The following is a 27,999-nucleotide window of genomic DNA, read 5'->3' as shown; positions in this document are numbered from 1 at the left end:
CAGAGACAAAGATAAGAAATGTATCAATAATAATCTTAGAACAGTTTATAAGAGGGGTGCCCAAAAGGTAGATCGGGATCTACCAGTAGACCTTTAGCTGGGGATCAGTAGATCTAAAGACAATGTCAACAAACAGCTTGTCTAAATCACCCTTCTATTTCATGCTTTTCATTCAGATATTCATTATTATGATATTTACACTTCAATATTAGAAAAAAGGTGACATATAGAAAATAGAAAGTAATTTTAAAAAGCCTTTAAAAAGCATTTATTTCTGAACTATCTGAAACAACTGAACTGTAAAAAGTGTTGGAAGGTGAACAAACCCTTTTAAAACATAATGGACTTCCACTTGTTTGGTAGTTTACAAATGATGCTTAATGCCAATGTTATTAATAGGGGAAAAAAACAAATTAAGGAGGTATGGTATTTTTTCACAGAAAAGGTGGCCACCCTATCAGCAGCCCAAGGTACACTGGCAATGTGCAGAGCCCATGTATGTAAGGGGACGTTTGACCATTATCAGAAAGCTGTGAATCTTCTCATTTTCAGCATCATAGGGCAGCTGTGTCTCAGGGCTTGTTCAGTAAGGCTGTTGTATAAGTTACATCCATTGTAACCCATTGTGTTTTTTTTGGGCTTTAGCTGCCATTTATAGTTATGTTTAATGTTATCCTATAAATAAACAATACAAATACAGGATACACCTGCTAAAAGAATACATGAAGAACCACCAGCCAAAAGGAAGGCCTTATTATACAACTACCGCACCTCAACCCTCTAACATTGTTCTTTGTCATTCTGGTGTAGCACTTTGTGTCATCTCTTTTGTTTTTTATTGGTGTATAAGGAGCAGGACATGGCAGTGGCATGTAGGGTGTCAACTGCTTCTGTCATGTTGCTATAGTAACTTATCTGTTTGGGTTAGTGCTGGCACACTGTATGACAGGTAGAACTGTTGCCTCTGTAACCCTAATATTTTTACATCCTAAATTAGAGATGTTGTATTGTCCAAAATCCTTCAAACAAAGGCAACAGTCGACACTTGCTGCTGCTGAGTTAGAGGAGGCAGAGTTAGATGAGGCAGCAGAGGTACGTGCCACTAGACATGTGCCTTTTCTGTCTACCCCTAGTTCTGGCATTTCATAGACTAATTGTTTGTCATCCTTATACTTACTAAACCCACTAGTCTTCAGCTGTTTTTAGGCTGCAGCTCTCAGCACCATAAGAAATGTCATTTAGCATCAGCTGGTGGGTCTGAAGCTTTGTGTTCAGGCGATAAATCATATTTTAATGGATGTTTGTAAAGTCAAACTGGATAAAAGTTGATGATGACCCTTAATGACTGTGTTAAAAAAATAATAATAGTATAAAATTGTGTTTGTGTATTTCATGTTATTTCATGTTATTGTGTCTCCAAGTACAAAGATAAAATTGGTTAACCTAATGATTGCCAAAAGAGTTTGTAATGTATTGTAGCTAAATCACTGCCTCTTTATTCTTGCAGTTGTAAATCTGTGCAAAACTAGTGTTAAATATTTTATTTTGCTGTGTCTTGTTGCTTCATAGGCAGATGAATTCAAACCTGAAAACCTCTCTCTCTGAGTGTATGGAGGCCCTTGATTTATTTCTCAGCAACAACTTCCAGCAAGCGCTGGACCAGCTCCAGGCAAAGTAAGATACTTTTTCTTAAATATCTTGTTTGAACAAGCATGATAACTAATCATTGAAGTGAAAAAATCAATATTGTTTTATTGTCTTAAATCTGGGCCACACATGGTAAATGTTTAAGGGCAGAAGTGTTTGTAATTATTCTTTTCCAGGAAAGATCGTAATTGTAATATCTATGGCCTCCTTTAGACACAGAAGTTTGAGAAGCTGTCTTGGGTGGTAGCCATCCTGCCTGTAATTAAACAAGAGTATATGTGGCATGTAGCCGCTGAGGCCTATGGAATCCTTGGCATGTTGTAGAGAAAAATGCAAGTCATTTGTAACTTGCCTTTAGAAGGTACCATCAGTGCATGTTTTCAGGAAACCTAATGCTCAGCTGGTTCACCTGTGCAGTGAACTCTTCTACTTGTGCTCCTGTGCTATTTAAAAAAAAAAAAAAAAAAGGTTAAAAAGCGAGATGCCTTCGTTGACACTAAGGATCACACATTTGGCCAGCAAGTAGCCCACATGCAGGTATCCTTTTGTCTGAACTAAGGCAGGATTTATAGGTATTCTCAGAACTGCTCTTGAGATCTGTGGAGCAATTTTGGCTATTTCTTGTTGTGTAGCCGCTGGAGGCTGGGATTTTGAATGCCAAGGACTGATGTTTCATCAGAAAAGCAGCAGAGATGTGCAGAGAGATATCAAGGGAAAGCTGGAATAGCACGCTCATATCAGACAGAAAAGCCCTGAAAGCAAGGCAGGAATAAAATGTGACTTTTGTTGTGTCATATCAAGCATTGTGCATTTATTATGACTCATCCTCAGCCATCATTGTCAGCTAATTATCTTAACCTATGGTCTCTAACATGCATCGTAAAACAAAAGCTGGCTCTCGCACACCCAGTGTAAGATGCGATGTCTGGTGCTCAATGGTAGAGGTTCGGCCACCTCACAATTGAATCAATTAAGAAAATATCCACGAAACACGTTGCTCACTTCCGCAATAAACGTGCAAGGGGTTCCTTGCTTGCAGCAGCCTGTGTGCCATGGATATTTTCTTAATTGACTCTAACATGCATCCTCGTCAGCCAGATCATTATAACTGCCTCACGTCAGGACAGGAATTAAGGAATTCTGCACCAGAGATTTCTATTTTGTGCCCCCTACTGATGCTGAATTGCCAACAATTCAAGGCTTTTTTCCTGGACATCTTTGTTCTAATCTTCAACATTAGCAGCCCTAAGATGACATGTTTTGCTTCCAATAAGAATGTATTATATCTTAGTTTGGATCAAGTACAAGGTACTATTTTATTATTACAGAGAGAAAAAAAAACAATTTTTGATTATTTGGATAAGATGAAGTCTATGGAAGACAGCCTTTCCATAATTCGGAGTTTCTGGATAATGGGGTTCCGGATAACGGATCCCATACCTGTATTTATGGTTTAATACAATTTTTATCCAGTCTTTTACTGTAAACTGCAAATCTTTGCTGAAATTAGTGTTTGTTACAGGACCACATGTTTCCCTATTTTGCTCCTGCCTAGGGTAGGTGGAATGAGTCAGGACCGCTGAACTGGCTTTAAATGTGAACTGTTCAGTCTTGGCCCATAAATGAGTAAGGGTTGTATAATTTACAATATGTGACAAGCAGAGAACTTCCTGTTAAATTTTATGACCTGTGGCATTAAGAGGTTAACTAAGAAATGCCTGTTTATATTCAGTCTAATTCAATAAATTAGAAATGCACTTTTTTAAAGGTGCAGTGATCTGTGCTAGGGTTGCTGTACAAAACAATATTTTTTACTGAAGGAGGTGAAGGAGCTGCTCAGGAACCTACGGATCACTGCACCTTTAAAAAAGAGCATGCCAGAGAGGTTAGGTCTCTCACAAGTAAAGATGGAAGGCACTGCTCAGGAAAGTATTGCAACATTTTAAGAATAAAGATCTTCAACTTAAAATTACAAAGAACTTGGGGATGGGATATTACAATATACATAACATAATATCAAGAAAAGTTTTAGAGAAATCTCTGTACACAAGGGACAAGGCCGAAAGTTAATATTGGATCTTTGGGCCCTCAAGTGGTATTGCATTAAAAACATACCTAATTCTGTATTGGAAATCACGGCATGGGCTCAGGAATGCTTCCCAAAACCACACAGTTCATCGCTGCATCCACAAATGCAAATTAACAATCTACCATGCAAAGAAGAAACCATATATAAACACAACACAGCCACCTTCCCTGGGCCCAAGCTCATTTAAGATGCCCCGAGGTGACGTGGAAAACTGCCCTGTGGTCTGTCAAATCAAAATGTGAAATTCTTGAATTCGTGGAGGCCATGTCTTTCGGGCTATAGAGAGGAACTATGCTGGTTATTATCAGCACACATCTGTGATTATATGGGGGTACATTTGTGCACATGTCATGGGTAGCTTGCACATCTGGGAAGAAACCATTAATCCTGATAAATATATACAGATTTTGGAGCAACATATGCTGCTATTTCAACATTGGCTTTTTTGAGGCTTTGCTTATTTCAGCAATAAATAGTCAAACCGTATTCTGCGCATATTGCACCAGTTTGCCTCTATAGAAAAAGAGTCTTGGTTCTAAACTGGCCTACCTGTAGCCCAGACTTGGCAACTATTGAAAAGATTTGGTACATTATGAAACAAAAAATTCAACAAAGGAGACATTGAAACAGGGTTGCCAGGTTGGCGGTTTTCCAGCCAAATTGGGCTACTAATTTAAAGCCTAGGCGGGTTACGAAATAGCCAAGGTACGGATTTGGACTACTTTTTTGGGCCTTTGGCTGGTTTGTACTTTGGAGACCAGCGATAGTTTATTCTTGCCCTAATGTGTCAAGCCTGTGTCTCCCAATGCATGTTGGGTAATGTAGTTTTTGTTTAACAATTTACCAATTGCCAAGTTTAATGCAAGACTACAATACCCAGCATTCAATGGGACTGACGCGCAGAAGCCGGGAATTACTAGATTTTGAGCTCTGTACCCCAGTCTCCAGTCACTCTTAAGCATTCTCGCATTTTTTCTGTGACTTTCCTCAATTTCAGCTAATTATGAATTATCACTTGAAACCTGAAATTGAATTAGGAGGTAGTTTTTGCTCATGGAATTGGATCTGGGGTTATATATTTATTCTAGAGCAAGCGGTCTACTAATTCGGTAGTTAGCAAGGGAAGTCATTGATGTAATTCTCTCTGTATTCATTTACAGGGTAAAACTGTCAAATAAAAATCTGCAACAATGTTAAATACATTTTACATATCCATTTAAAATTAGCATATCATTTAAACTGATCAAGGAAGCAGGCTGAGCTGCTGGAAATGATTTTTAGGTTTTGCTTTTTTTTTATCTTGTACAGTAATTACCTGAGCCCTTCTTACTTTGATCTCTTTTTTGTTACTTTTTAGGTCAAAAGATAGCATGTACCATGCACTTACTTATGCCACTATGTTGGAAATGCAAGCAATGATGACCTTTGATCCACAGGACATACTGAATGCCGGGAACACAATGAAAGATGCTCAGGCAGTTTGTCAGAGGCAAGTTCAGACCAATAAATTTAATTGAACCTTCCTCTTCACATTTTCTTTATAACAGCGCTATAAAGTATTCAATCTCTTGGAAAGTATGTGAGAAGAGAACCAATGAGATGTTAACATTTTATTGGAAACTGTACCCAATTTGAATTGGAATCACCTAATTTGCCCTTGGTTGATGTTTTTTATGCCCACTGTTTTACTTCTGTTTTATGAAAATCTGAGGCTACAACGACAAGGGCAAAGAATGACAATGACTTTTTAGCATTTGCTAATTTTTAAGTAAATAGGCTCATTTTTATGTTTAATGTGGCTCATTTTTATGTTCGAGCAAGATATGTAAACTCCTTAAAGGAGAAGGAAAGGATTTACATGAAAATCCCTTTAATATAATTACCATACTTCTGCCTCCCAAACAGCTATAGCAGTTCTTCTGGATGAGCATTATTTATCCAGCTTGCTGTCTTGAAAGTAAGCCCTCTCTTAAAGGAACAGTAACACCAAAAAATCTAAGTGTTTTAAAGTAATGAAAATATCATGTACTATTGCCCTGCACTGGTAAAACTGATCTGTTTGCTTCAGAAACACTATTATAGTTCATATAAACAAGCTGCTGTGGAGCAATGGCGGAAATTGAAAAATGGCTATATGGCACAGGTTAACTCAGTGATCCCCAACCAGTAGCTCGTGAGCAACATGTTGCTCTCCAACCCCTTGGATGTTGCTCCCAGTGGCCTCAAAACAGATGTTTATTTTCGAATTCCAGGCTTGGAGACAAGTTTTGGATGTATAAAAACCAGGTGTACTGCCAAACAAAGCCTTAGTGTAGGTTGCCAATCCTCATAGGGGCTACCAAATGGTCAATCACAGCCCTTATTTGGCACCCCAAGAACATTTTTCATGCTTGTGTTGCTCTCCAACTCCTTTTACTTCTGAATGTTGCTCACGTGTTCAAAAGGTTGGGGATCCCGTTAACTAATGGATAACAGATAACACCATTAGACAGACAAAGCTTATCTGTTATCTGCTGTGTAACTTGAGCTTTTTCTCATTTTAATGGCTGCCCCCATTGCTACACAGCAGCTTGTTTATATAAACTATAGTGGTGTTTCTTAAGCAAACACAACCGTTTTACCAGTGCAGGGCAACACTGCATTATATTTTCATTACTTTAAAACACTTTTATTTTTTGATGTTACTGTTCCTTTAAATAGATTGCAGTTGCCATTTTCAAGCTGCTGACATCACTTCCGCCCGTGTCTCCTACACTGTAAACTGCAGCTTTAGGGAGAGGGGCTGTGCAGGACTGTCTTGAAAAAACAGAGGAGATTTCCGATTGGACAATGGGATTAAGTGGGCGGGGCTAACGAGGGCAAGACTTTCAGCACGTACAGGCTGAATATGCTAATGAAGAAAAAAAAACAAAACGGCAGCAGCAGCTCAGCAGTGAGGTGCGCATGTGTTTGCCCGGGGAAATCTCTGTTGGAGGAGAAAGGAAGCAGCTCTGGATTGAAACAGGTACCTAATAGCAGGACCTGACTTTGCCATTACAAAGTCAAACTAAGCAACATTACATTGAGCTGGGGGAATATGTTAGAGACTATATTAAGGCTGAGATTTTTAGGGAATGTTGTTTAGAGACTTTCCTTCTCCTTTAAAAGTGATTGGTATGTTAGATATACAGTGTATCAAGGATTGAAAAGCCCTGGTAGAAAAAATCTTATATAGCCCATTGTCACCCCATATGTACATTTAATGACATGAATGCATCCAGCTACTATGCACATGGGGTGGATTTCAGATGACATCACATTTTCTGACCAAAAGGATTTGAATTCTAGGAGCAACTTAGCAATAACACATAATAATAATATTTGCGTGTTATTTGGCTCGTCATGAATGAATTAGACAATGGTTGTGGACTAAAACAGCAAACTCCAGTCCTCCCAGCGGACAAAATGCGACAGGCACACGTCCTGTTTAAAATCCTGTTTATTTTTCTTGTTAGCACTTTGCATGTTCCACATGTAAATATATACGTATGCACTCACCTGCCAATGCCCGTCTGACAAGTTTACACTTTTTATTCCCATCAGGTATAGAAAGAAATCCACGGTGGTAGACTCTTTCAACAGCTTAGTCCATAGACAGAGTCTTGATCAGTTCACTGAAGGTATTTATATCCAAGTTTCTATTTACATAGTGAGACAGCTGTTACAACAAAGCAAGCGCCCATGCTGGCACTGAGTAATTTGGGGGTGGTAAAGAGCCAAATACAATATGCAATTTAGGTCCCTATTAAATGTGTGTATACCTAAATGTATATATACTTCTGAAAAAAAATATATATATATATTTTGAAGCCATTTGCCTCAGAGTGCAGATACTCTTTTGGAAGTACATATAAATAAAAAAAATTACAAATACAATATTACAGTGTTGTGACCTGCAGTTGTGGGTGATCACCCAAGCATGTATTATGTGGAATGGTGCACCATCACCCATCGTATTGTCTGCCATTTTTAATTGTTTTCTGTAGCAATTTATTTACCAACACCCGGGCAAGTTGCTATATAAGTTTAGGGAGTGCTTCTATATGTATATTTTGAATGTACTTTGTATGACCGCATGTATGTCTCTTTATTGTGTCCCATGGCTACCCCAGAGGAGATCCACGCAGAAGTGTGCTATGCAGAGTGCTTACTTCAGAGAGCTGCACTAACATTCCTACAGGTATGACACATCGTTGTGATTTTTTTTAGCTGCTTTGGACCTACAAAGAGCCATTTATAATGATTTCTCTCTTTTATCAGAGGTTGATCCTTATAGTAGAAAACATTTTTTACACCATCTTTTGAGATATTAGACCACACTGTTAAACTGTCTAATAATATATTATTAAAGAACCATAATTTTTCGTCACGTACAAGAGCTTGTTCCCTTTGTGTCAGAAGTTTACTGCTGTTATGTTGAACTCGGCTTTAAAACTCCCACTCTACTTTAACTCATAACAGACCAGAAGGGTTAGGAGTTTGGCTGGGGACCTGCAAAACTGAAGCTTCCTACTTTCACCCCTCCTCACAGCTATGAACAGGGACTAATTTGCACCTGTATCTCATTTCTAGGCCAAGGTTTTCTGAAGAGGGACACTTTTCTTTTAATTTCCATCAGTATCTATAGCAACTAACTCTAAAGCTGGCCGTACACGGCCTTTAGACCCATTTGGCAGATTATCTGCCTGTGTTTAGGGACCTCCGCCAGGCCCATCTGACCAATATCTGGCCAAAAATTGTCCAGATGTCGATAAGGCAGGTTTGATTTTTCTGTCAGATCAGGGGTCTCATCAGGGATTTTACCTTTATTTCCCTTTTGTACAAAATGCTACAAAATTGATTATTTGTATCATTACTGCAGGATGAAAATATGGTCAGTTTTATTAAAGGAGGAATCAAGGTCAGGAACAGTTATCAGACATACAAGTGAGTAAAACTATTTGTCAGACGTTACAGGGGAGCAAAGTTTATAAATGCATAGTATATTGTAAGATCTGTGGTGCAGGGACACTCATCCTCTTGTCTCTTTAGTTGTATTTTTATTGTAATGATCTGTTTGTTCTGATAATGTATTGTTCTGCTATTCAGCACTGCATATATATAAGTATCACTATATAAATATATATATATATATACAGTATGTACATCAGGAACCAGTTACAGCCCATTGAGTGCTGCAAGAAACTTGAAGAATTTTTACTAATTTCTAGTAAAATAGAATACAGATATTCTCATTTTGACGCTTTTAATCACCATTTACATTTTCCTCGAAAGTGTATATACCAGTAATGAGAAATTCTTAGTACATAGCACAGGGGTTTTTACCCAAAAGCCACATTCAAATGTAAAAAGAGTTTGGTGAGCAACACAAGCATAAATAAAATCACTGGGCTGCCAAATAAGGGCTATTTGGTAGCCCCTATGTGGACTGACAGTCTAAAGGGGATTTTTTGTTTTTTATGTAACCAAAACTTGCCTCCAAGCCTGGAATTTAAAGATAAGCTCTGGTTTTGAGGCCACTAAGAGCAACATCCAAAGGGTTGGTGAGCAACGTGTTGTTCATGAGCCTCTGGTTGGGGATCACTGGCATTGTGTATAATACTGATGTGTTTTTTGTACTTTCAGAGAGCTTCACAGCCTGCAGCAATGTGCAAACTATGCCAAAGGAGAGAGTCATTGTCACTTTGAAGGTGGAGTAAAGCTGGGCGTAGGAGCTTTTAACCTGGTATGTGAAAGAACACCTTTTTTTGGCCTATTATAGTCAATGATGCTAGGGATTATGGGAATAATTGGAACTTTATGGTTGGGTATATTTTTCTAACGCACAGTTGGGTTATTTACTAAACCTTGATTTTTTTCTGGTCAGGCTATTTGGGGCAAAAACTTTGTGAAAGAAAAATCTAATTTTTTGAGATTTATTATACCCCAATGCTGAAAAAAGCCTGAATCCGAAAACCTGGCATCCCAAACCTGTCAAAGCCATATATAAGTCAATGGCAGATGTCCCTATCCCAATTTGAAGATTTTGTGGTCTGCACTGGGTTTAGCCTGATAATTCAGGGTTTTCAGGCAATAACCTGAAAAAAATAGAACGTATCGGGAATAAACTCCTGAAAAATGTTTTTTTTCATTTTTCTAATATAGAAGTAAGTGTAAGTCTAATTTTTCACATTCTAAAGCAGCTCTGGGAAGTCTAAACTGTTCTCAATTGATACATTTAGTTAATACATTTCACATCTTTGTCTCTGTACCTGCTGTGCAGAATCTCTGAGTTTCATTAAAGGCAACTGTTAGAATTGATACAATAGTTGCTAATACTCCAGAGATGCTGCTGAGAAATGTATCAACTAAATGAACTGAATTACTGATATGCCAGACTCAAACACCAGACACAGGAACCTTAAACTTTTAACTTAGATAAAAATAAGAAAAATAAAAAATGGAAAGCAAATGAAAAAAAGTCTTTATTTCGGGAGAACAATCTGAAAACAATTCGACTGAAAAAGTGTTTGGAAGGTGAACAACCCCTTTAATAAAAATTAGATAAATTCAGATTTTAGGTAATAACCCCTTTAGTTTGTAACTATGTATCCATCTCATCATCATTTCCTGTGTAGTGCCATCAAGCAGCACTGAAGCATACTGAAAGCTGTTTTTCCCCACAGAGGGTTATTATTAGAGTCAGAGAGAACAGGCCTGCAAGTAAGGCCTTACCTATTTCAGTTACCTAGTGATACCCATTTGATAAACTACAATCTGTAACCTGGCAGAAAAGTCACTGAAAATATGACCAACATCCAGTAGACCTGGGAAACATTATCCCTGTTACATAATACAACATTACAGTGTTGTGCCCTGCAGTTGTGGGTGATCTCCAAGCATGTATTATGTGGAATGGTGCAACCATCATATTTTCTGCCATTTTTATACATTTATAATTGTTTTCTGTAGCAATTCTGCAGCGGAAGCAGCAAACATACTGTACCTCCCTGCCTGTTCTAACTTTACTACTATAGCCCTGTGAGTGAGAATCTTAGAGTGCATAGTAGGACTGCAGCATGTTCAAACAAACCTTGATAATATAGCATTGTGCATGACACTATGGTTCTCATAGCTAGAAATGACCTTCTGTAAATAAGAACTCACTTGGCACTTGGTGAAAACTAATTTTTCTGCACGTCCGTGATAAAAGACTCCAATACGGGTGTGTCAGAAACAGGATGTTACTCTCGCTGCTTTTGCTGCCATAGTAAGATCTAAGCCTTTACAGTGCATTAAACGGATTGTTCACCTTTCAGTTAACAGTATGCTATAATGTTTTAATTTTTTATTGTGTGGTTTTCAAGTTATTTAGCTTTATATCCAGCAGCTCTCCAGTTTACAGTTTTAGCAATCTGGTTGCTAAGGTCTAAATTACCCAACCATGCATTGATTTGAATAAGAGACTTGAATTTGAATAGGAAAGGCACTGAATAGAAAGATGTGAAATACAAAATGACAATAATAATAAAGTCTTAACCTTTACAGAGCAATTGGTCTTTAGATGGGGTCAGTGAGCCCTATTGGAAAGCAAATAATTAACTATATATAAAAAAAATAATAATGACAACCAATGAAATGCTTAGAATTAGACATTTTATAACATACTAAGGGGCACGTTTACTATGGGTCTAATATCGAGGGTTAATTAACCCTCGATATTCGACCATTGAGGTCGAAGGATTTACCGCAATTCGTTCGTTCGAAGGAAAAATCGTTCGAACGATTCAAAGGATTTTTATCGATAGACCGATTTTCCTTCGATCAGAAATTGCTAGGACCTTCCCCATAGGCTAACATTGGTGCTCGGTAGGTTTTAGGTGGCGAAGTAGCTGGTCGAAGTTTTTTTTTTAAAGAGACAGTACTTCTACTATCGAATGGTCGAATAGTCGAACGGTTTTTAGTCGAAGGTCGAAGTAGCCAATTCAATGGTCGAAGTAGCCAAAAAAATACTTCGAAATTCGAAGTATTTTTCATTCTAATCCTTCACTCAAGCTAAGTAAATGTGCCCCCACAAGTTAACTGAAAATTGAACCACCTCTTTAAGGGAGAAGTAGTCCAAAGATGGCAGCACTGTAGTGTTATATTGTGTGTGATGTAAGTGTAGCAGTTGTCAGTGACAATGGTAGAAGGGGAGGGTGCAAGCTCACACAGTGAGGTCATTGCTTGGCACAAAATCGTTTGCCTGCAGCTCCTGTGTTACCACAAGTGGGGACTGTAGAACGAGAGTCACGTGCACAAAGGGGGAACGCCCCCGAAACGTTGTGACGTAAATAAACGTGCAAGGGGTTATCCCCTGTTTGATCCACCTCGAGTCCTGGTACCTAATTTTGTTCTTCTTACCACAAGGGGGAACATAGGGCGTGTTTTTTATATTTCTTCATTTGCGGTACTGTCACAGCATTAAAGGGGCATACTCTGAGGAATATTTGAACTTTTACTAAGAACTTAAATGCAGCTTCTGTACAATAAATGTCTATAACTAAATACAATGTAGAAGTATCTGCCTATTACCTAAATTATAAGTAACTGCTTGCTTTAAAGTGACAGTGACACAGTACATGGTTTTTACAGGAATACACTATTATCATTTTAGAAAGCTCCCTGCCACTATTTTAATGTATTAATAGATAACACTTTGCCTCCTTCCAGACCTCTTTATTTACCTGTTTTGGGCTACCATTACTTCATTAGTCGTGGCTGTGCTGTCAAGCTTGTAGGCAATGCAAAAAGACAGGGACTTGCTTCCTCTTGTATCTATGATACTTAGCTCATAATCTTTAATCGGACTGTACTTTATATTATTTGTATTCATAATTGTAATGAGTGCCTTCTAGTTCTATTAATCTACTGTGCTGCGTACATAAGCAGCACTATAGGAATAGAAATACACATACATACAGGCCCTTCACAATTAAAGGGGTTGTTCACCTTTGAGTTCACTTTTAGTATTAGAGTGATATTCTAAGACAATTTGCAATTGGTTTTTATTTTTTATTATTTGTAGTTTTTAAATTATTTAGCTTTTATTTTAAAAGCTCTCCAGTTTGCAATTTTAGCAATTTTTTGTTGCTAGGGTCCAAGTTACCCTAGCAACCATGCATTGATTTAAACAAGAAACTAGAAGATGAATAGGAGAGGGCCTGAATAGAAAGATGGATAATAATAATTTGATGGATAATAATAATAATAATAATTTGTAGCCTTACAGAGCATTTGTTTTTAGATGGGGTCAGTGACCCCCATTTATATAATAAATAAATAATGAAGACCAATTCAAAATTTGCTTAGAATTTTTCATTCTATAACATACTAAAAGTAAACTTAAAGGCAAACCACCCCTTTAATATGCTTCTACCATAAACCCATTTGGTTTGTAACACCGAACAATAAAATTCATGTTGAAAATCATGTTGAAATGCCAGTCATTGTGTCTCTCAGTAAGGTTTTGTTTTTTTTTGTCACAGACCATCTCCATGTTGCCTACAAGAATTCTGCGTCTCCTCGAATTTGTTGGATTTTCAGGAAATAAGGTAAATACTGAAGTTTTTCTCTGCTTCACAAATGTACACTGTATGCAATAACTTTGCAGCAGGTTATTTTACCCTAGTGGCCATTTTGGTTCTGCCCTGTTGGATGAAATACACTGATGGGGAAAACACATGGTATGCCATAAGCCTTAATGTGGCCATAATTACATATATGTTGCTATTAAGACTTTAGGGAGCGGTTTCCTGAGACAGTCCTGAGTTCTTATTGGCTAGTAGTCATCTTACCTGTAGTAACCCATAGAATAGGTAGCAATGGTTTACTGGTCTGTTGTTAAAATCAAATACCTAATTGGTTATTGTAGGTCAATGGACCTGGAACAACCGGTACCTGTTACTAGATAATCCCCATATTATAGGTATAAAGCCACATACATCGCTCTGCATATAAAGAGGAGAACAAAGGTGGAGGTGGAGTGATTCACTGATCAAGACGTGAGATTCTCAGAGATTGGTTCAGTTTTAGTGCTGTGACCTTGTGCTGATATTTTAATATCTTTATTCCTTCATTATCAAAGCTTTGCTTTTATGATTGTAAAAATGGTAACACTAGATAAGAATACATACAATAACAATAGAAATTGCACTAAAACCTGAGGATTAGAGACAGATAATGGGAGTGGTAACCACAGACAGTGTTCTTTGTAACTACTCAACTATTGTAGCCTCATAAAGGACATCAGTGAGGTATTCTTATTACCTCATTCATTTTCCACTTGCGCTTGTTTTTCCAGAGTCATCCCCTGTTCTTATTGACAAGAAATAGTGACATTTGAGACCGTTTGGAATTTGTGATTTGTTTGCACACAGATACACATATTTGCCACATTTTTTCAATCAAGCGTTGTTAAATCTTTCCCACACAAGTTTTACTCAGGCTCTAGAGTATAAACAACATCTAGATGTAAATGTAACATAAAATGCAAGGCACAGGAATTCAGTCCAGCCAGTTAGTTCAGTTTGCAGCCTTTTAATATTATGCAATTGAGCTGACTGAAATAGGAACTGTTGTGATTGAGTCTTTAGATACTAGTCGGCAAATCATTCTCTGTCGCTGCCCTGGTTATTCAAGTTCTTTTTTACTGGTTATTCCAACTTCGAACAAAAAGGCTGTTGAGGCTAAAATAAATGTAAATATTTAGCTGATTGTATATTTGCTGGTGTGTTAATACCTTCTGCTACCCTAGGTCATAAAAAAATAAAGCAAACAAATTATACGTAATCAGTCGAAATCATGTGAAAATGTGGAAGAAGGGAGTGTCTATGATTATGTTAGGCTGCTGCATGTAAAGTGTTTTACACAATGACTTTAATGGATCCTGAGGGGAAGGTATTTCCGGGTAACAATACATTTATGTGTCATTTTCTTCTTTTGTGTTTCCCAAGGATAAGTCACAGATGTTCATAGAAACATTACCCAGAACATAAAGAAGGCTCCAAAATGAGACTGTATCACTCACTAGTTGCACACAATATACAGTATTAATTAATATACAGACATTAATGTTGAAACTGGCATTATTGAGATTAAAATATGCTGCTATGATCTAAAGCATTTATCAGCCACAGCTTTTGAAAAAAAGCCATGCTTGCTATTATCATGTGTGAGAATTGTTTCACTTTATGATGTATTTTATGTTTTCAGGATTATGGGCTGACACAACTGCAGGAGGGAACCACAGTGCACAGTTTCCGGGCCCTACTTTGCACCCTTCTGCTGCTTTGCTACCACACCTTCCTGAGGTTTGTGCTTGGTAAGTGACCCCCCACTCCATGGATTTAATAATCACTAAGTGACTGAAATGCAAGACACTAAGCTGTATTCATAGGTGGTTAAGAATCCACAATATCTAATAATATATTTCCCCTAATTTTAATTTACAGGGACAGGCAGTGGAAACATTGAGGAAGCAGAAAAGCTCCTGGAGCCATATCTAAAGCGATACCCAAAGGTACAGATCTGGTTGAATAAGTCTGCTACACCAATCACAACAGACATAAGTGCCTGCTACTTGTAACTTGCCAGAAGTATGCTTAATTGTGTTCTGTGGTATAGTAAATCTATTAGACACCCACAGAGAGCAATGCATTCCTTCTCTAGCCGGAAACAAGTAGTAAAAGGGAAGTATCCCATGGGTTGTTTTCATTGCCTCTGCCTAGAAGGGACACTGAGGGTTGGAGCAGTGTGTGGTAAAGGATGGAACATGTGCTTAGGAGAGATACAATATAGACAGGAAATTCTTTGGGAAAGCAGAGGATGGAAATAAGATAGGAGGAAGGAGTGAGTGTTTAGTGGTATAAATATTGAGCAGGACTACCAAGGCAGGTGAAAGTCTAGAGCCAATATATGAATAGGAGGGAACGGGTGTTCAAACATGTACTTCTAAGGGACAGGAGAGGCTTGAGTTAATGGGAGGTCAAAGGAAAACGTTTTTAGGGTATAGAATGTAGCAGGACATGTTTTGCTTGATTAGGGAGAAGTTGGGAAAAGAAAAAGCAGAAGTTCTTTAGAATGAATGTACAGGAACTGGTGAGAAAGAAGATGATGGAGAAGAAGAAAAGTAAGGCTAATGAAACCTTAAATGGTATTTGTGCTGTTGGAAAATAAGATTGGCAGAAGTTCACATAAGCATAAATTAAATATGTTGTCAGCCTTTACAAGAACAAAATTACATGATAACATGTGATAAACATAATCACACCAACTGGCTGCTTAGAATGACCCATTAGGCTAATGGCTAAACCCTAAAAGCTACATTTTATATTAGTTAAGTTTACCTTATACTGATATCCCAAGCACATAAACATGGAGACATAGAAGAGGTTAACTTAATTATATGTGGGTATTTCAGCAGAATTACCAAGCATCATGGTTTATTGTATATACCGAGCATCAGGCCATGTGCCATTATATGAATTACAATGATAGTTTTGTATCCAGCTGGCGGAATCTCTATAGCCTCCGGCCTGCCTGTAACTTCTGTACACTTCTGTGTATGTTGTTGCTACAATCCTGCCCTTTAACAAGCTTTTTAACTGTATATCAGTACATTGCATGCAAAAAGTTAAAATCGAGAAGGTGCAAGGAGAATTTTGTATAGGCAGACTGGTGCCATCAAGTGGCAGAAAATAAATAATGCTTATTTGCAGAATGTCTTCAATCATGGCAAACAATTTGGCAACTCCTTTACTGTGTTATATTTATTTAGTGCCAAACTGTTGCTTTTACTAAATTTCCCATGGTAATTGAGGTCACTTCAATCAGAAGGAGCTATTTAAACTACCTGTTATTATATGGGTAAACTGGTGAACCCAAAGGAACACACGCAAAAGCATACAAATTCCACACATGGATCAGAATCCTGTAATTGTTTGAAAAACATCCAGGAAACTAGTATTGTTAGGAAAACAATAATAACCACTGGGTTGCCTTAGGACTAGAAGTATGCAAAATAGCACTACTGTATTATATAATATAAATAAGCCCTCATATTTTACTTATGCGAGGTATGCTGGCGCTATATAAATCAATGTTAATAAAAAAATGTTAATAATTTTAAAGAAATGGTTATGTTTTGTTTTTAGATGGACTTATCAGAACCAACACTGACAGAAAATCCTCATTTCTAAGATGTACATTTTGACTGCAGTTATTTCTGTTAGCTTTTGCCCGTTTCTTTTCTTTTTTAAGCATCTGAGAATCATGACAGATTTCTTTTTTCTTATGTCAGGAAATAGAAAATTGCAGCTTGAAACATGGCATACTTTAATTTCACACCAAAAAGAAAAAGCATAGTATGTGTAGAATTCAATACCTATGTGTTGGCTTAAATCATAGTATATTTTGATTTCTTACAACTATTCTATACAATAATTACATTTAAATTTTGCTTTTTATTCTGGCAGGGGGCAATATTTCTGTTTTTTGCTGGAAGAATTGAGGAAATTAAAGGCAACATTGATAAGGTGAGAACATCTGAAAAAGTGTCAGTTGAATGTAACTAGATATGCATACTGATTTTATACCTACACACATACATATATATATATATATATATATATATATATATATATATATATATATATATATATATATATATATATATATATATATATATATATATATATATATATATATATATATATATATATATATATATATATATACAGTATTTTACTGATCATAATGTTACTTTCTCAGGCCATAAGCCGATTTGAGGAGTGCTGTGAGTCCCAGCAGAATTGGAAGCAGTTTCACCATATGTGCTACTGGCAGCTTATGTGGTGTTTCACGTACAAGCAGCACTGGAAAATGGCATATTTCTATGCTGATCTCTTGAGCAAGGAGAATTCCTGGTCAAAGGTATTCAGATTTCTATCGTTATGAAAAACATTGAGTTGTTTTTTTTTATTATGCTGACCTTGGGAATGAAATTCCTGCATGGTTAAATAGTGGGTTAGAACCCCGCTTCATACATGTTGTGTTGGCAGCAATCGGGTGAAGGAGGACATCCCTACAGGAAAGGTCGTACTTTAACTATTCTTTTAATTCCATCTGACAAACAATTAGCAGTTCACCGTTACACATTTTAAATTAAATTTGACAGAAAAGGTAAAGCCGCCCTGTTCAGGCTTAAAACATAGTCCCCTTAGTGTACATTATATAAATATGTTTATGTTCATTTCATGGCACTACTGGCCCTTTAATTAATCTGTTCACTTCAACATTTGTTTTAGTTTGGAAATTGTAGTTTACTGCCTTCAGGTCTTTTATAGGATTTTTCTAGCAATGGGAACAGTAAGAAATGTGACTTTTTTTTTTTTATTTTACTATCACAAATACAATGTTTCTGGAAAACATATTGTAACCTTTTATCCCATATCCATCGAGCTTTGTTTGGCTGTTCTGTTCACAGGCCACATACATGTACATGAAAGCCTCCTACCTCAGCATGTTTGCAGAAGACGACTGTAAACCATTTGGGGATGATGAAGTGCAACTCTTCAGGTGTGTATAAACTTTTGACATGCCAACATACATAATTCAAGGCACCACGTTTGCCCAGGTGCAGTAACCCATAGCAACAAATAAGACTTTTAAATGTTCCCAGTAAATGCTACCTACTACTATTAGTTGCTAGAGGTGACTAGACCTATTGCAAACTTTACAGATTTTATTATATAACCCCAGAGCAATTGCCAGTGGACTTTTTCCTGTTTCTCATGTGGGGAATGTTGCTGGCAGGGAATGATGAAGTGCTCATTGCATATTTTAAAACTAATCACCTAGAAATATGTTTGGCAAATCTGAATCAATTGAACGCTCAAATAAAAATTACTCTTCTAAAACAAAAAAAAAACAGTTTTGTAATGTGTGTCTGTGTATGTGTGTATATTTTTCTTTATGCACTTTAATAATTATACAGGTATTTGATCCCTTATCCAGAAACCCGTTATCCAGAAAGCTCCAAATTACGGAAAGGCCATCTCCCACAGACTCCATTTTATCCAAATTATCCAAATTTTTAAAAATGATTTCCTTTTTCTCTGTAATAATAAAACAGTAGTTTGTACTTGATCACAACTAAGATATAATTAATCCTTATTGGAAGCAAAATCAGCCTATTGGGTTTATTTAATGATTACGTGATTTTCTAGTAGACTTAAGGTATGAAGATCCAAATTAGGGAAAGATCCATTATCAGGAATGCCCCAGGTCCCGAGCATTCTGTATAACAGGTCCCAAACCTGTACTTGTAATGTTTGCAGTATCCATTCAGCTTCTCCTGTATGACTGTTGTATGTGGCAGAGATTTGTATTTCTTTTTTACTCAAGATGCTTGCAGATCATATATAAACACGAGACACATTTTTTCAGTACAGTAACTCTGATTTCTACCAAACAATCAGATCATTTAATTTGTTCTTCAACTTTCAGTAAGCTGGATATTGCACTCCTAAAGAGGTATAAAGTTACTCAGAGTGGTCCTCAGAGCATGTTTGCAATTTTTATTATTTTTTTTGTGGTTTATGAGATAAGCAGTTTTAGACAGCTAATAGAAGGATTTCTGCTCAACAGTTCTCTTTTAGGGTCAGAGTGTCAGTGACCCCAACTGTCTATTCACTTTCTATGTTTCTGTATGAGCCTATAGTAGCTGACTGGCCAAAAGCCCGGCAGTAGCATTCCTAAAATGTAAATATCTCAGAAACATTGTACATTGCAAAAGTGCTTACTCTGAGTAAGTGTACTTCAATTCTTTTTTTCAGGTTTATATTCCATGTAAAAAAAATAAAATAAAATATTCCGTTTATCAAGTAAATGCAAGATGTCACTTTGTATCTTCATTAAATCCAGGTTGAATGCCTTTAATATATAATGGAATGCTGTGCTGCAACAATACATTTATTAATACACAATAGCATTTTTTGGTGAAGAAGAAAAACACTTTCCCGCATCTGTGTGTGTTCCTATTTATACATGGCCTCAAACAATAAATTGTTAGCTCTCACAGGCAAGGCCCTCTGAAGTCATGTCTCAAACTACACGTTTTTCCATTATATTTTGACATGTTTACATTCTCCCCAATTCATTGTATAGCACTAAAAAATATGTTTGCACATTATATATGAGCTGTGGTGAGAATTGGGAAGAAAGATATGGTTTATTGCTTAGTTATGGGGGCTGGGAGAGGAGATGCGGCAATTCCCTCCCTGACCAGACTGGAAAAATGCAATTTCATTGCATTTGCACAATTCCTTGGCCTGACTGTAACAACAGTTTGACTGACAAATCAGTAAAGGTGCCACACTTACACTGAATTGCCTTTGAAGCGTCGGGTGCACAGCTGTGTTCCTCTCTGCCAAGGAATATATCCACGGTAAAGCAATAAATCCAGCAGCACTCCGATATGTGAATCAATTATTTATTCATGCCATTAGCAGAGCGACGTTTCGGGCTATTCCAGCAAGGGCTGGAATAGTCCGAAACGTGGCTCTGCTAATGACATGAATAAATAATTGATTCACATATTGGAGTACTGCTGGATTTATTGCTTAACAGTTTGACTGACAACACATATGCAGACCATTTTCTTGCAGTTTATGCCACTATTACCGGTACACATTGCAATATAAACCTATCCACCAATTATGCTTTCCTTACTCTAAACTGTGCTGTCTGATGGATTCTTTTGCTTGTTGAGTTGCCCACTGGTGAGACTGCCTTGTACATATTTGTCTTTAATTTACTGTGCAGCCACCCAGCTCTTGTTAGACTCCTTCCCACAAGACACATGCTGTTGCAATGATTGATGAAAAAAGCAATATCTTGCAAAACTAGGTGTCTGAAAGGGTAAGGGATTATGTCTGATTGTATGTCTGATTATCCACTGATTGTGTGGATTATGTCTTTAGTCTCCTCCTGTTTCTCTGTTATGTCCTGCTGCAATAATAAGCTGTGTTTCCTGAAGTCTTATATAGCAGGGCTTTCTAACTGGAGACCTGCAAGCCGGATGTGACTCTCAAGGGGATTTCTGTGGCACTAAGTGTGGTCAAGGGCTCCATGAACTCATTTGTATGACCTAATCATTCTAATTTAAAGGGGTGGTTTAACTTTACTTTAACTTTTAGCATGTTATAGAATGGCTAATGCTAAGCATCTTTTCAATTGGCCTTTGTTTTTTCTTTTTTTATAGCTTTGAATTATTTACCTTCTTCTTCTGACTCTTTCCAGTTTTCATATGGGGGTCATTGACCCCATCTAAAAAACAAATGCTCTGTAAGGCTGCACATTTATTGTTATTGCTACTTATTATTACTCATCTTTCGATTTAGGCCTCTCCTATTCATAGTCCAGTCTCTTATTCAAATCAGTTCATGTAGCTAGGGTAATTTGGACCCTAGCAGCCAGATGATAGTGCAAATTGCTGATATTGCAAATTGGAGAGCTGCTGAAAAAAAGCTAAAAAAAAGAAAGAAAACCAATTGCAAACTGTCTCAGAATATGACTGTTTAGATCAAACTAAAAGTTAACTCAAAGATGTGAACAACCCATTAAGGTTCTACGACATGGAATATGAGAAAAATACAGCACATTGCATGTAGAGTTGTTATGACATAGTGGTGCACTTGTATGCCACTAGCTTCTTGTTCCTGTCAATTCTTTAAAGGACACACACAAAATGTAATCAGTGAACAGCCTCTTTGAAATCTTTAGATCACTGCCATTCTGGTTGTAAAAAGGTTAACAGTAAGGCAGCAGCATCCCCTTAATCACTTAAAATTCCTTCTCCTCCTCTAAACCACTTGGCCCCCTCCCTCAGGAATTTACTTTGGCTGTTGGCTAATAAGCAAGCTCAGTTCTTCTCAGCTCAGACACACACCCTCCAGTCTAACAGCCAATAAAGAGATAGCATTGCTGGTTGGCAAAGAAACTCTGCTCTAGCTGTCAGATACTATTTTTTCTCCTAACCACCTTGCCTGAGCTCAGCTTAACCATTACAGTGCTCAACCCCAGCAGAACTTTTTTATCAAAGTATGTCGTGCCTGTGTAATCCTGCATTGCATGAACTTTACAGCATACATGTCCTGTTTGCAGATGTAAATGTTACTAATGTGTCAGGGGGAAAATGGCTGCCGGGTGAAAGTTATTTGTTTTAGTTAAATGTGATGGCGTTGGCGAATAGAGGGGGTATATACAGTACAAATGATGTGGCTTGGGTGGGGAAGATATGCCCAATTTATATACATGGTAGGAAAATGCAGTCTTTACATGTCCTTTAAGAAGCTGTTGCACTAATACTAATATTTTAGTGCAGTCTGCAATTGACACTTGATTTATTGCACTCACCAGGCCATTTAAAAGCCTGCCACACAGAAGGAGCCTGTCTTTATAGGGAAAAAAAAATGATGCTAAAATTCTTTTCAGCATGACACACCTCCCAGGTATCGTACTTGCACTGTGGCTTTTAGAACCAGCAATCCCTGTTCAATTCATATAGAACCCTGCATGCCATGTATTTCCAATGTCTAGGAACATGTGCTAAATGCCTAAATTGGCATATGCATAGGAAGGACCATATTCTAGAAAAGCCTGAAATAAATCTAGTTTTAGATTAATTACAATCATTTGAGTCCTCGTAGTTAATGTTTCAAATTTTGCAGTTCTGGCATTTTTAGGCTGAATGACATGAATGTTTTCCTTCCCTGCTACATTTTAGCCCTGTGTTCTAATTACTGCTCTACATTCTTGTGATCGGTGGGAAAGGAGGAGGTAGGAGTCATATGATACGCAGAATATAAAGAAGCCTTTGAATCTGAGTGCAATATCTAAACACAAATGCAGCATTTTTCCTTTAATACATAAATCAAGCTAATGTTTCTCTTACAGTACTGTATATCATTTAAAATAAACAACAGAATGTCTATTGGTTAAAAATACATTCATAACTGGGACAGTATAAGCAATCAGCAGAATCAGCACAATAACTCTTTACTAATACATTACAGTGCATTGAAGACACATGGGGAAATTTCTTTTTCAGGCAGAAATGATTTAGGGCATTAGGCTACTAATTTAGACAGGAGGAAATGCGTTTTCACTTGGAGCAATGCAAATGGATTTTCATCATGAGGGTGGTAAGAATGAGCTGAAGTTGGATTATAGCCTGAATTGGTACAGCAGGCAGGAGACTTGTATTCAGAAATGACTGCACTGGAGACTGTACCCTCTGCTTTGCAAGGAAAATAAATTCAAGCCTCAGCAGCAGTGGCTGAGAAGAGAGTAGGGGGAATCCTTACTATATTGTGGCTTAACGGGGTTGTTCACCTTTTGAGCATGATGTAGTGAGTGATATTCTGAGATAATTTGCGTTTTTTTTTTAAAGTTATTTAGCTTTTTATTCAGCAGCTCTTCAGTTTGCAATTTCAGCAATCCGAATTACCCTAGCAACCATGTATGGATTTGAATAAGACTGTAATATGAATAGTAGAGGCCTGATTAGAAAAAGTAGCAATAACAATACATTTGTAGCCTTACAGAGCATTTGTTTTTTAGATGGGGCCAGTGACCCCCATTTGAAAACTACAAAGAGTCAAAAGAAGCCAAATAATTCAAAAACTAAAAAAATTAATTGTTCATTCTCTAACATACTAAAAGTTAACTTAAATGTGAATTCCCTTTTTAAGAATTGTTGGTGCATTTGATTTATAAGTTAAAATTCCTCAATGACACTTATTTCCAACTTATTTCCCATTTAAATGATGCTTCTTTACCCGCCATGTGGCTTTGAAACCACCTCACCTTAACCCATGAAGCAGGTCCCAGTGTACATGCCCGAGCACTGATCTAGACATATACAGTAAATCATGTCAGAGGGAGAGAAGTCGGTGCAACCCAAACATGAGTGCTGATTATGACAATGGTATAAATGTAGCTACACTGATTTGCTTTCAGATCAGGTCATAGTTCTATTGTCTTGCCCTTGGATTTAAAGAAAAGTGGAGTATTACATGTAAGTCTGGATGTAAGAGTAGAGTACAGGTATGGGGCCTGTTAACCAGAATGCCTGGGTTTTCTGGATAAGGGATCTTTCTGTAATTTGGATCGCCTAATTGCATTCCTAATTGGCTGGCCTGTTGCTAACGCACTATTCTTGTTTTTCAGACTTGTCCCAACTTTAAAACTCAAAATAGCTGGAAAATCTCTTCCCACTGAGAAATTTGCAATTCGAAAATCCCGGAGATATCTTGCACAGAAACTTGTGCCCCTGCCAGTTCCTCCTTTGGTATGTTCTAAAGCTTTTCCCATTTGCCTTCTTTGACACAATAAGGAAGCTGCAAATGTTCACAGTTCTGTTATACATAACACACACTATACTCATCTGCAAATTAATATCTGTGTTATGTAAATTACAATAAAAATGTCATTGGAATTAACACATTGAAAGCAGCTTTGGTTGGCCATCATAAGTAATCTTTTAGTGTATGGCCATCTTAAAACTTTGCTGCAGATCTTACAAATAAACAAGGTAGAGAGTTTGAGGTGCTTACCACGTGTAACTGTTTCTATACAAATCCCCACTTAGCTTCTCTGGTTCAGCAGGATTGCTGTACGTCTGTCTTGACCCTAATGCATATGTTACTGTCCTGTTGCAGGAAATGATGTATATTTGGAATGGCTATGCAGTGATTGGAAAGCATCAAGATCTGACAGAAGCAATGCTGCAAACTCTGGTCCAGGCTGAGAAATCTCTGGAAGGAGTCGCAGGTAGCAAGTCATGTAGATTAAGGCAAGCAATCATCTTTGAGATGTACTTGCATGTGAAGTGTGGGAATATCTTTAGAAAGAATAGCTGCTCCCTTGTTATTACAATAACCAGCAGTAGCTGCCGGTGGGAATGTTAGCTTCATGTCTGTCTTTATCCCGCCCTTCCAGTTATATCTGCTAAAGTATCTATAAACTATATCTATAACAAACAAGGAAAAGTTGTGCTCACCACTAATTTTTTAAAACCATTAGGCGGGGGTGCAATGAGGCTGTAACAACAAAATACATAGACAAATACAGAGATCCTCTGCACTTTACCCATTATCAATATATTTAAGACATTGAGACATTTTGTGCATACTGCTACTGAAAAATGCCTTACCCTTTAAACAAAACAGGGATTGTTTGTCCATATATTGCAATATATTTAAGCTGGCCAACTACGTCAAAGTCATCCCATATCTGGCCAATCCTACTCTCACTTTGCATCTGATACATTAAGAATTCTATTGCTTCATTATACATTTTACACAGGGACTGCAACTTACTTGCTGCTTTCAAAGTAAAACTCCCAAACTTGGTTGCCCCTTCATTGGCCACCACTGGGATCACCTGACTTTAGACTTCACTTGCTCTGACTGCCTGTTGCATAGCTCTCCCAGAGGCTGTCTGCTGCACTGCTGTGAATGACACTTTAAGTGCCAACCAACGAGCAGAAGGAAAGTTTGTTTAGTTTTGCATCAGACTGAAGCCTTGTTGAGAAATAAACCTGTACACAGCTTTCCTATTCTGGAAGTGGACACACCACTGATTGTAACCAAGAAGAGCATCTAGATGTACCCATTAAAGGCTGGATAATGCACAGAATCCATATATGAAGGATCTTTAAAGGAACAGTAACAGCAAAAAATGAAAGTAATGAAAATATCATGTAGTGTTGCCCTGCATGGTAAAACAGATCTATTTGCTTCAGAAACACTACTATAGTTCATATAAACAAGCTACTGTGTATTCATGGCGGAAATTAAAAAAAAACGTTATATGGCACAGGTTAAATAGTGAATAACAGAAAACACCATTATGTTCTACAGAGCTTATCTGCTGTGTAACTTGAGCCTTTTCTCCTTTGAATAGCTGCCACCACACAGCAGCTTATTTATATAAATAACAGTAGTATTTCTGAAGCAAACACACCAGTTTTACGAGTGCACGGCAACACTGCATTATAGTTGTATTACTTTAAAACAATCTAATTTTTTGATGTTACTGTTCCTTTAATGAATAAGAGAAACAAATGAACAACAATTTCCAGTACAGGCCTGTGTTGAGGCTTAGTGATAGACAAGGCCTGGTCAGAACACAGGCAGAATGGTCAGGGCTTGAGGTCAATGGCAAGCAGCAGACAAGCGAGGTCAAGAAACAGGCTGGAGGTCAGAACCAGTGAAATCCACAGCAAAACAGGACAGGGGTAACGGATGGGAACCAGAGATCAGAAGCAAGGAACAAGGCAGGGTAAATAGGAACCGGGCAGGACAAGGGCACAGGAACAAGGAATACTGAATCACAGCAATAACAGGCAAGATCAGGCTTGAGAGCTTTGATGAAGCAACTGTGAATAGCAAGTGACAGGCCTATCTAGGTCCTTAATTACTTGATCATTGGTATATGTCGTTAACAAGGTAGGTGGAATGAAGAGAGTAACGGGTAGACAAGCTGGATGCTTCTCCTGAATACTGATGAGCTCCAGCTCTAAAAGTAGGGGAGCAACACAGGAGCTTGTTAGTATACAGTTCAGTGTTCAATTACAGGTAGCTCCTGACAGTCAGTGACATGATGAAAAAAGGCTACCAGTGGCTAAAGTCAAAGTCTACATATAAATTATTTGATTGGACAACCGAGCACCTCCCTAATACACAACACCAGGTAAAAGAAAAGGCAAATTTGGTACTCCATGCATTCATATAATGAAAAGTTTTTTGATTCTTTGCGGTCATCATCATTTGTTATGTTATCCGGAAACCTGTTATCCAGAAAGGTCTGAATTATGGAGAGGCTGTCTCGCATAGACTCTATTTTATCCAAATCTGAATTTTTAAAAAAGATTTCCTTTTCCTCTGAAATAATAAGGCGTGCAATCTAAAGGCATGGGGAATAAGTGATAAACATGGTTGTTGACTTCTTCTGAATGGTTCTTAGATAACTTTGCTTCAGAATATGAATCTTGCTGATTTCTTTTTGTCACATGGATAATAGAAATACTTCTTCTTTTTGCTTGGCAGCCTATGAATTCCTGATAGATGACCAGTGTGTGGTCAAGCTGCTGAAAGGCCTCTGCTACAAATATATGGGTCAGATCCCTGAAGCAGTGAAGAGTTTCAGCTACATACAACTCAAGTAAGTAGTGAAAGTGAGCAGCATGTGTCTGATTACTGAGCCATCATTGTGGGAACAGAGAGAGAACAATAATAGCCATCAATCATGTATAGCATTGTTGCTGAATTAAAGCCATCAATCATGTATAGCATTGTTGCTGAATTAAAGCTACTAGCATATTCTGCAGGGAAGTGTTTGGGTTATAATACAAAAAAAAAAGATTTGTTATGTGTCCATCTCATTACAGATACAGAATTAAAGGGCACCTGTCACCCTTAAATAGTTTCAACCACAAACTTTGAGATTCCGGATCGGTCTGTTCCAAGTCCAGCAAGTTTTCGGGCTCTCCTCTGCCCGTGTAAACTAATACAGTCAAAGATTAAATTGCTGTGTCTCTCACATTAAACTCACATTATTTGAGGGACACAGCAATTTAATCTTTGACTGTACCCTTAAATAGTTTCCCTGAGCTCCTAGTGTGTGCAACCATATTGTGGCACTGAGATATGTGCCAGAGCATGGCCGTCTGCACTGGGAGCTCCCTCCAGATGTGGGCAGCCTAGCACCTGCGTGGGGACATATTAAAAAAAAAAACATCTTCTCCAATAGGGGAAGCATTTTGGGTAGGTGCCCTTTAAGCAAAGTCTTGCTTATAGACACACTGGGGGTTATTTATAAACACTGGGCAAATTTGCACCTGGGCAGTAACCTATGGCAACCAATAAGATGATTGCTTTCAGTGTTCAACCTGCAGCTGGCTCAAAAAAACGAATCACTGATTGGTTGCTATGGGTTACTGCCCAGGTGCAAATTTGCCCAGTGTTTATAAATGAGGCCCACTATCTATACACTCTAATAAAAATAAGTAGGTTAATCAAACAGGAGAACCTTTGTTATTTAGCGCTTCCACTAGGGTGGAAACTAGGAGTAGGCAGCAGTAACACATGACTAGGGTGCTATGGTGGAGGGTTGGAGCTAGGATCCCAGACACATACATC

General features: G+C 37.7%; 1 protein-coding gene across 4 annotated transcripts in view; it reads left to right on the top strand.

The window, feature by feature from the left end:
* Positions 1-27,999, top strand: part of ttc39a.L (tetratricopeptide repeat domain 39A L homeolog) — a 48,762-nt gene that overhangs the window by 14,359 nt on the left and 6,404 nt on the right. For 3 of the 4 annotated variants that reach the window (XM_018258412.2, XM_018258411.2, XM_018258410.2), the window contains 15 exons: positions 1,570-1,674; positions 5,094-5,225; positions 7,319-7,395; positions 7,888-7,955; positions 8,637-8,701; positions 9,401-9,500; positions 13,282-13,347; positions 15,008-15,116; positions 15,247-15,314; positions 17,269-17,328; positions 17,564-17,725; positions 18,279-18,370; positions 24,026-24,146; positions 24,517-24,628; positions 26,908-27,022. In XM_018258412.2, the coding sequence (XP_018113901.1) occupies positions 1,570-1,674; positions 5,094-5,225; positions 7,319-7,395; positions 7,888-7,955; positions 8,637-8,701; positions 9,401-9,500; positions 13,282-13,347; positions 15,008-15,116; positions 15,247-15,314; positions 17,269-17,328; positions 17,564-17,725; positions 18,279-18,370; positions 24,026-24,146; positions 24,517-24,628; positions 26,908-27,022 (1,452 nt within the window). Of the gene's footprint in view, positions 1-1,569; positions 1,675-5,093; positions 5,226-6,433; positions 6,741-7,318; positions 7,396-7,887; positions 7,956-8,636; positions 8,702-9,400; positions 9,501-13,281; positions 13,348-15,007; positions 15,117-15,246; positions 15,315-17,268; positions 17,329-17,563; positions 17,726-18,278; positions 18,371-24,025; positions 24,147-24,516; positions 24,629-26,907; positions 27,023-27,999 lie in introns of those variants that run through there. The other variant, XM_041590456.1, reaches the window with a different exon arrangement.

Source organism: Xenopus laevis, chromosome 4L, assembly GCF_017654675.1.
Source record: "Xenopus laevis strain J_2021 chromosome 4L, Xenopus_laevis_v10.1, whole genome shotgun sequence".
Taxonomy (NCBI): Eukaryota; Metazoa; Chordata; class Amphibia; order Anura; family Pipidae; genus Xenopus; species Xenopus laevis.
The sequence above is the reverse complement of the archived record's forward strand: the minus strand, read 5'-3'. Positions and strand labels throughout refer to the sequence as shown.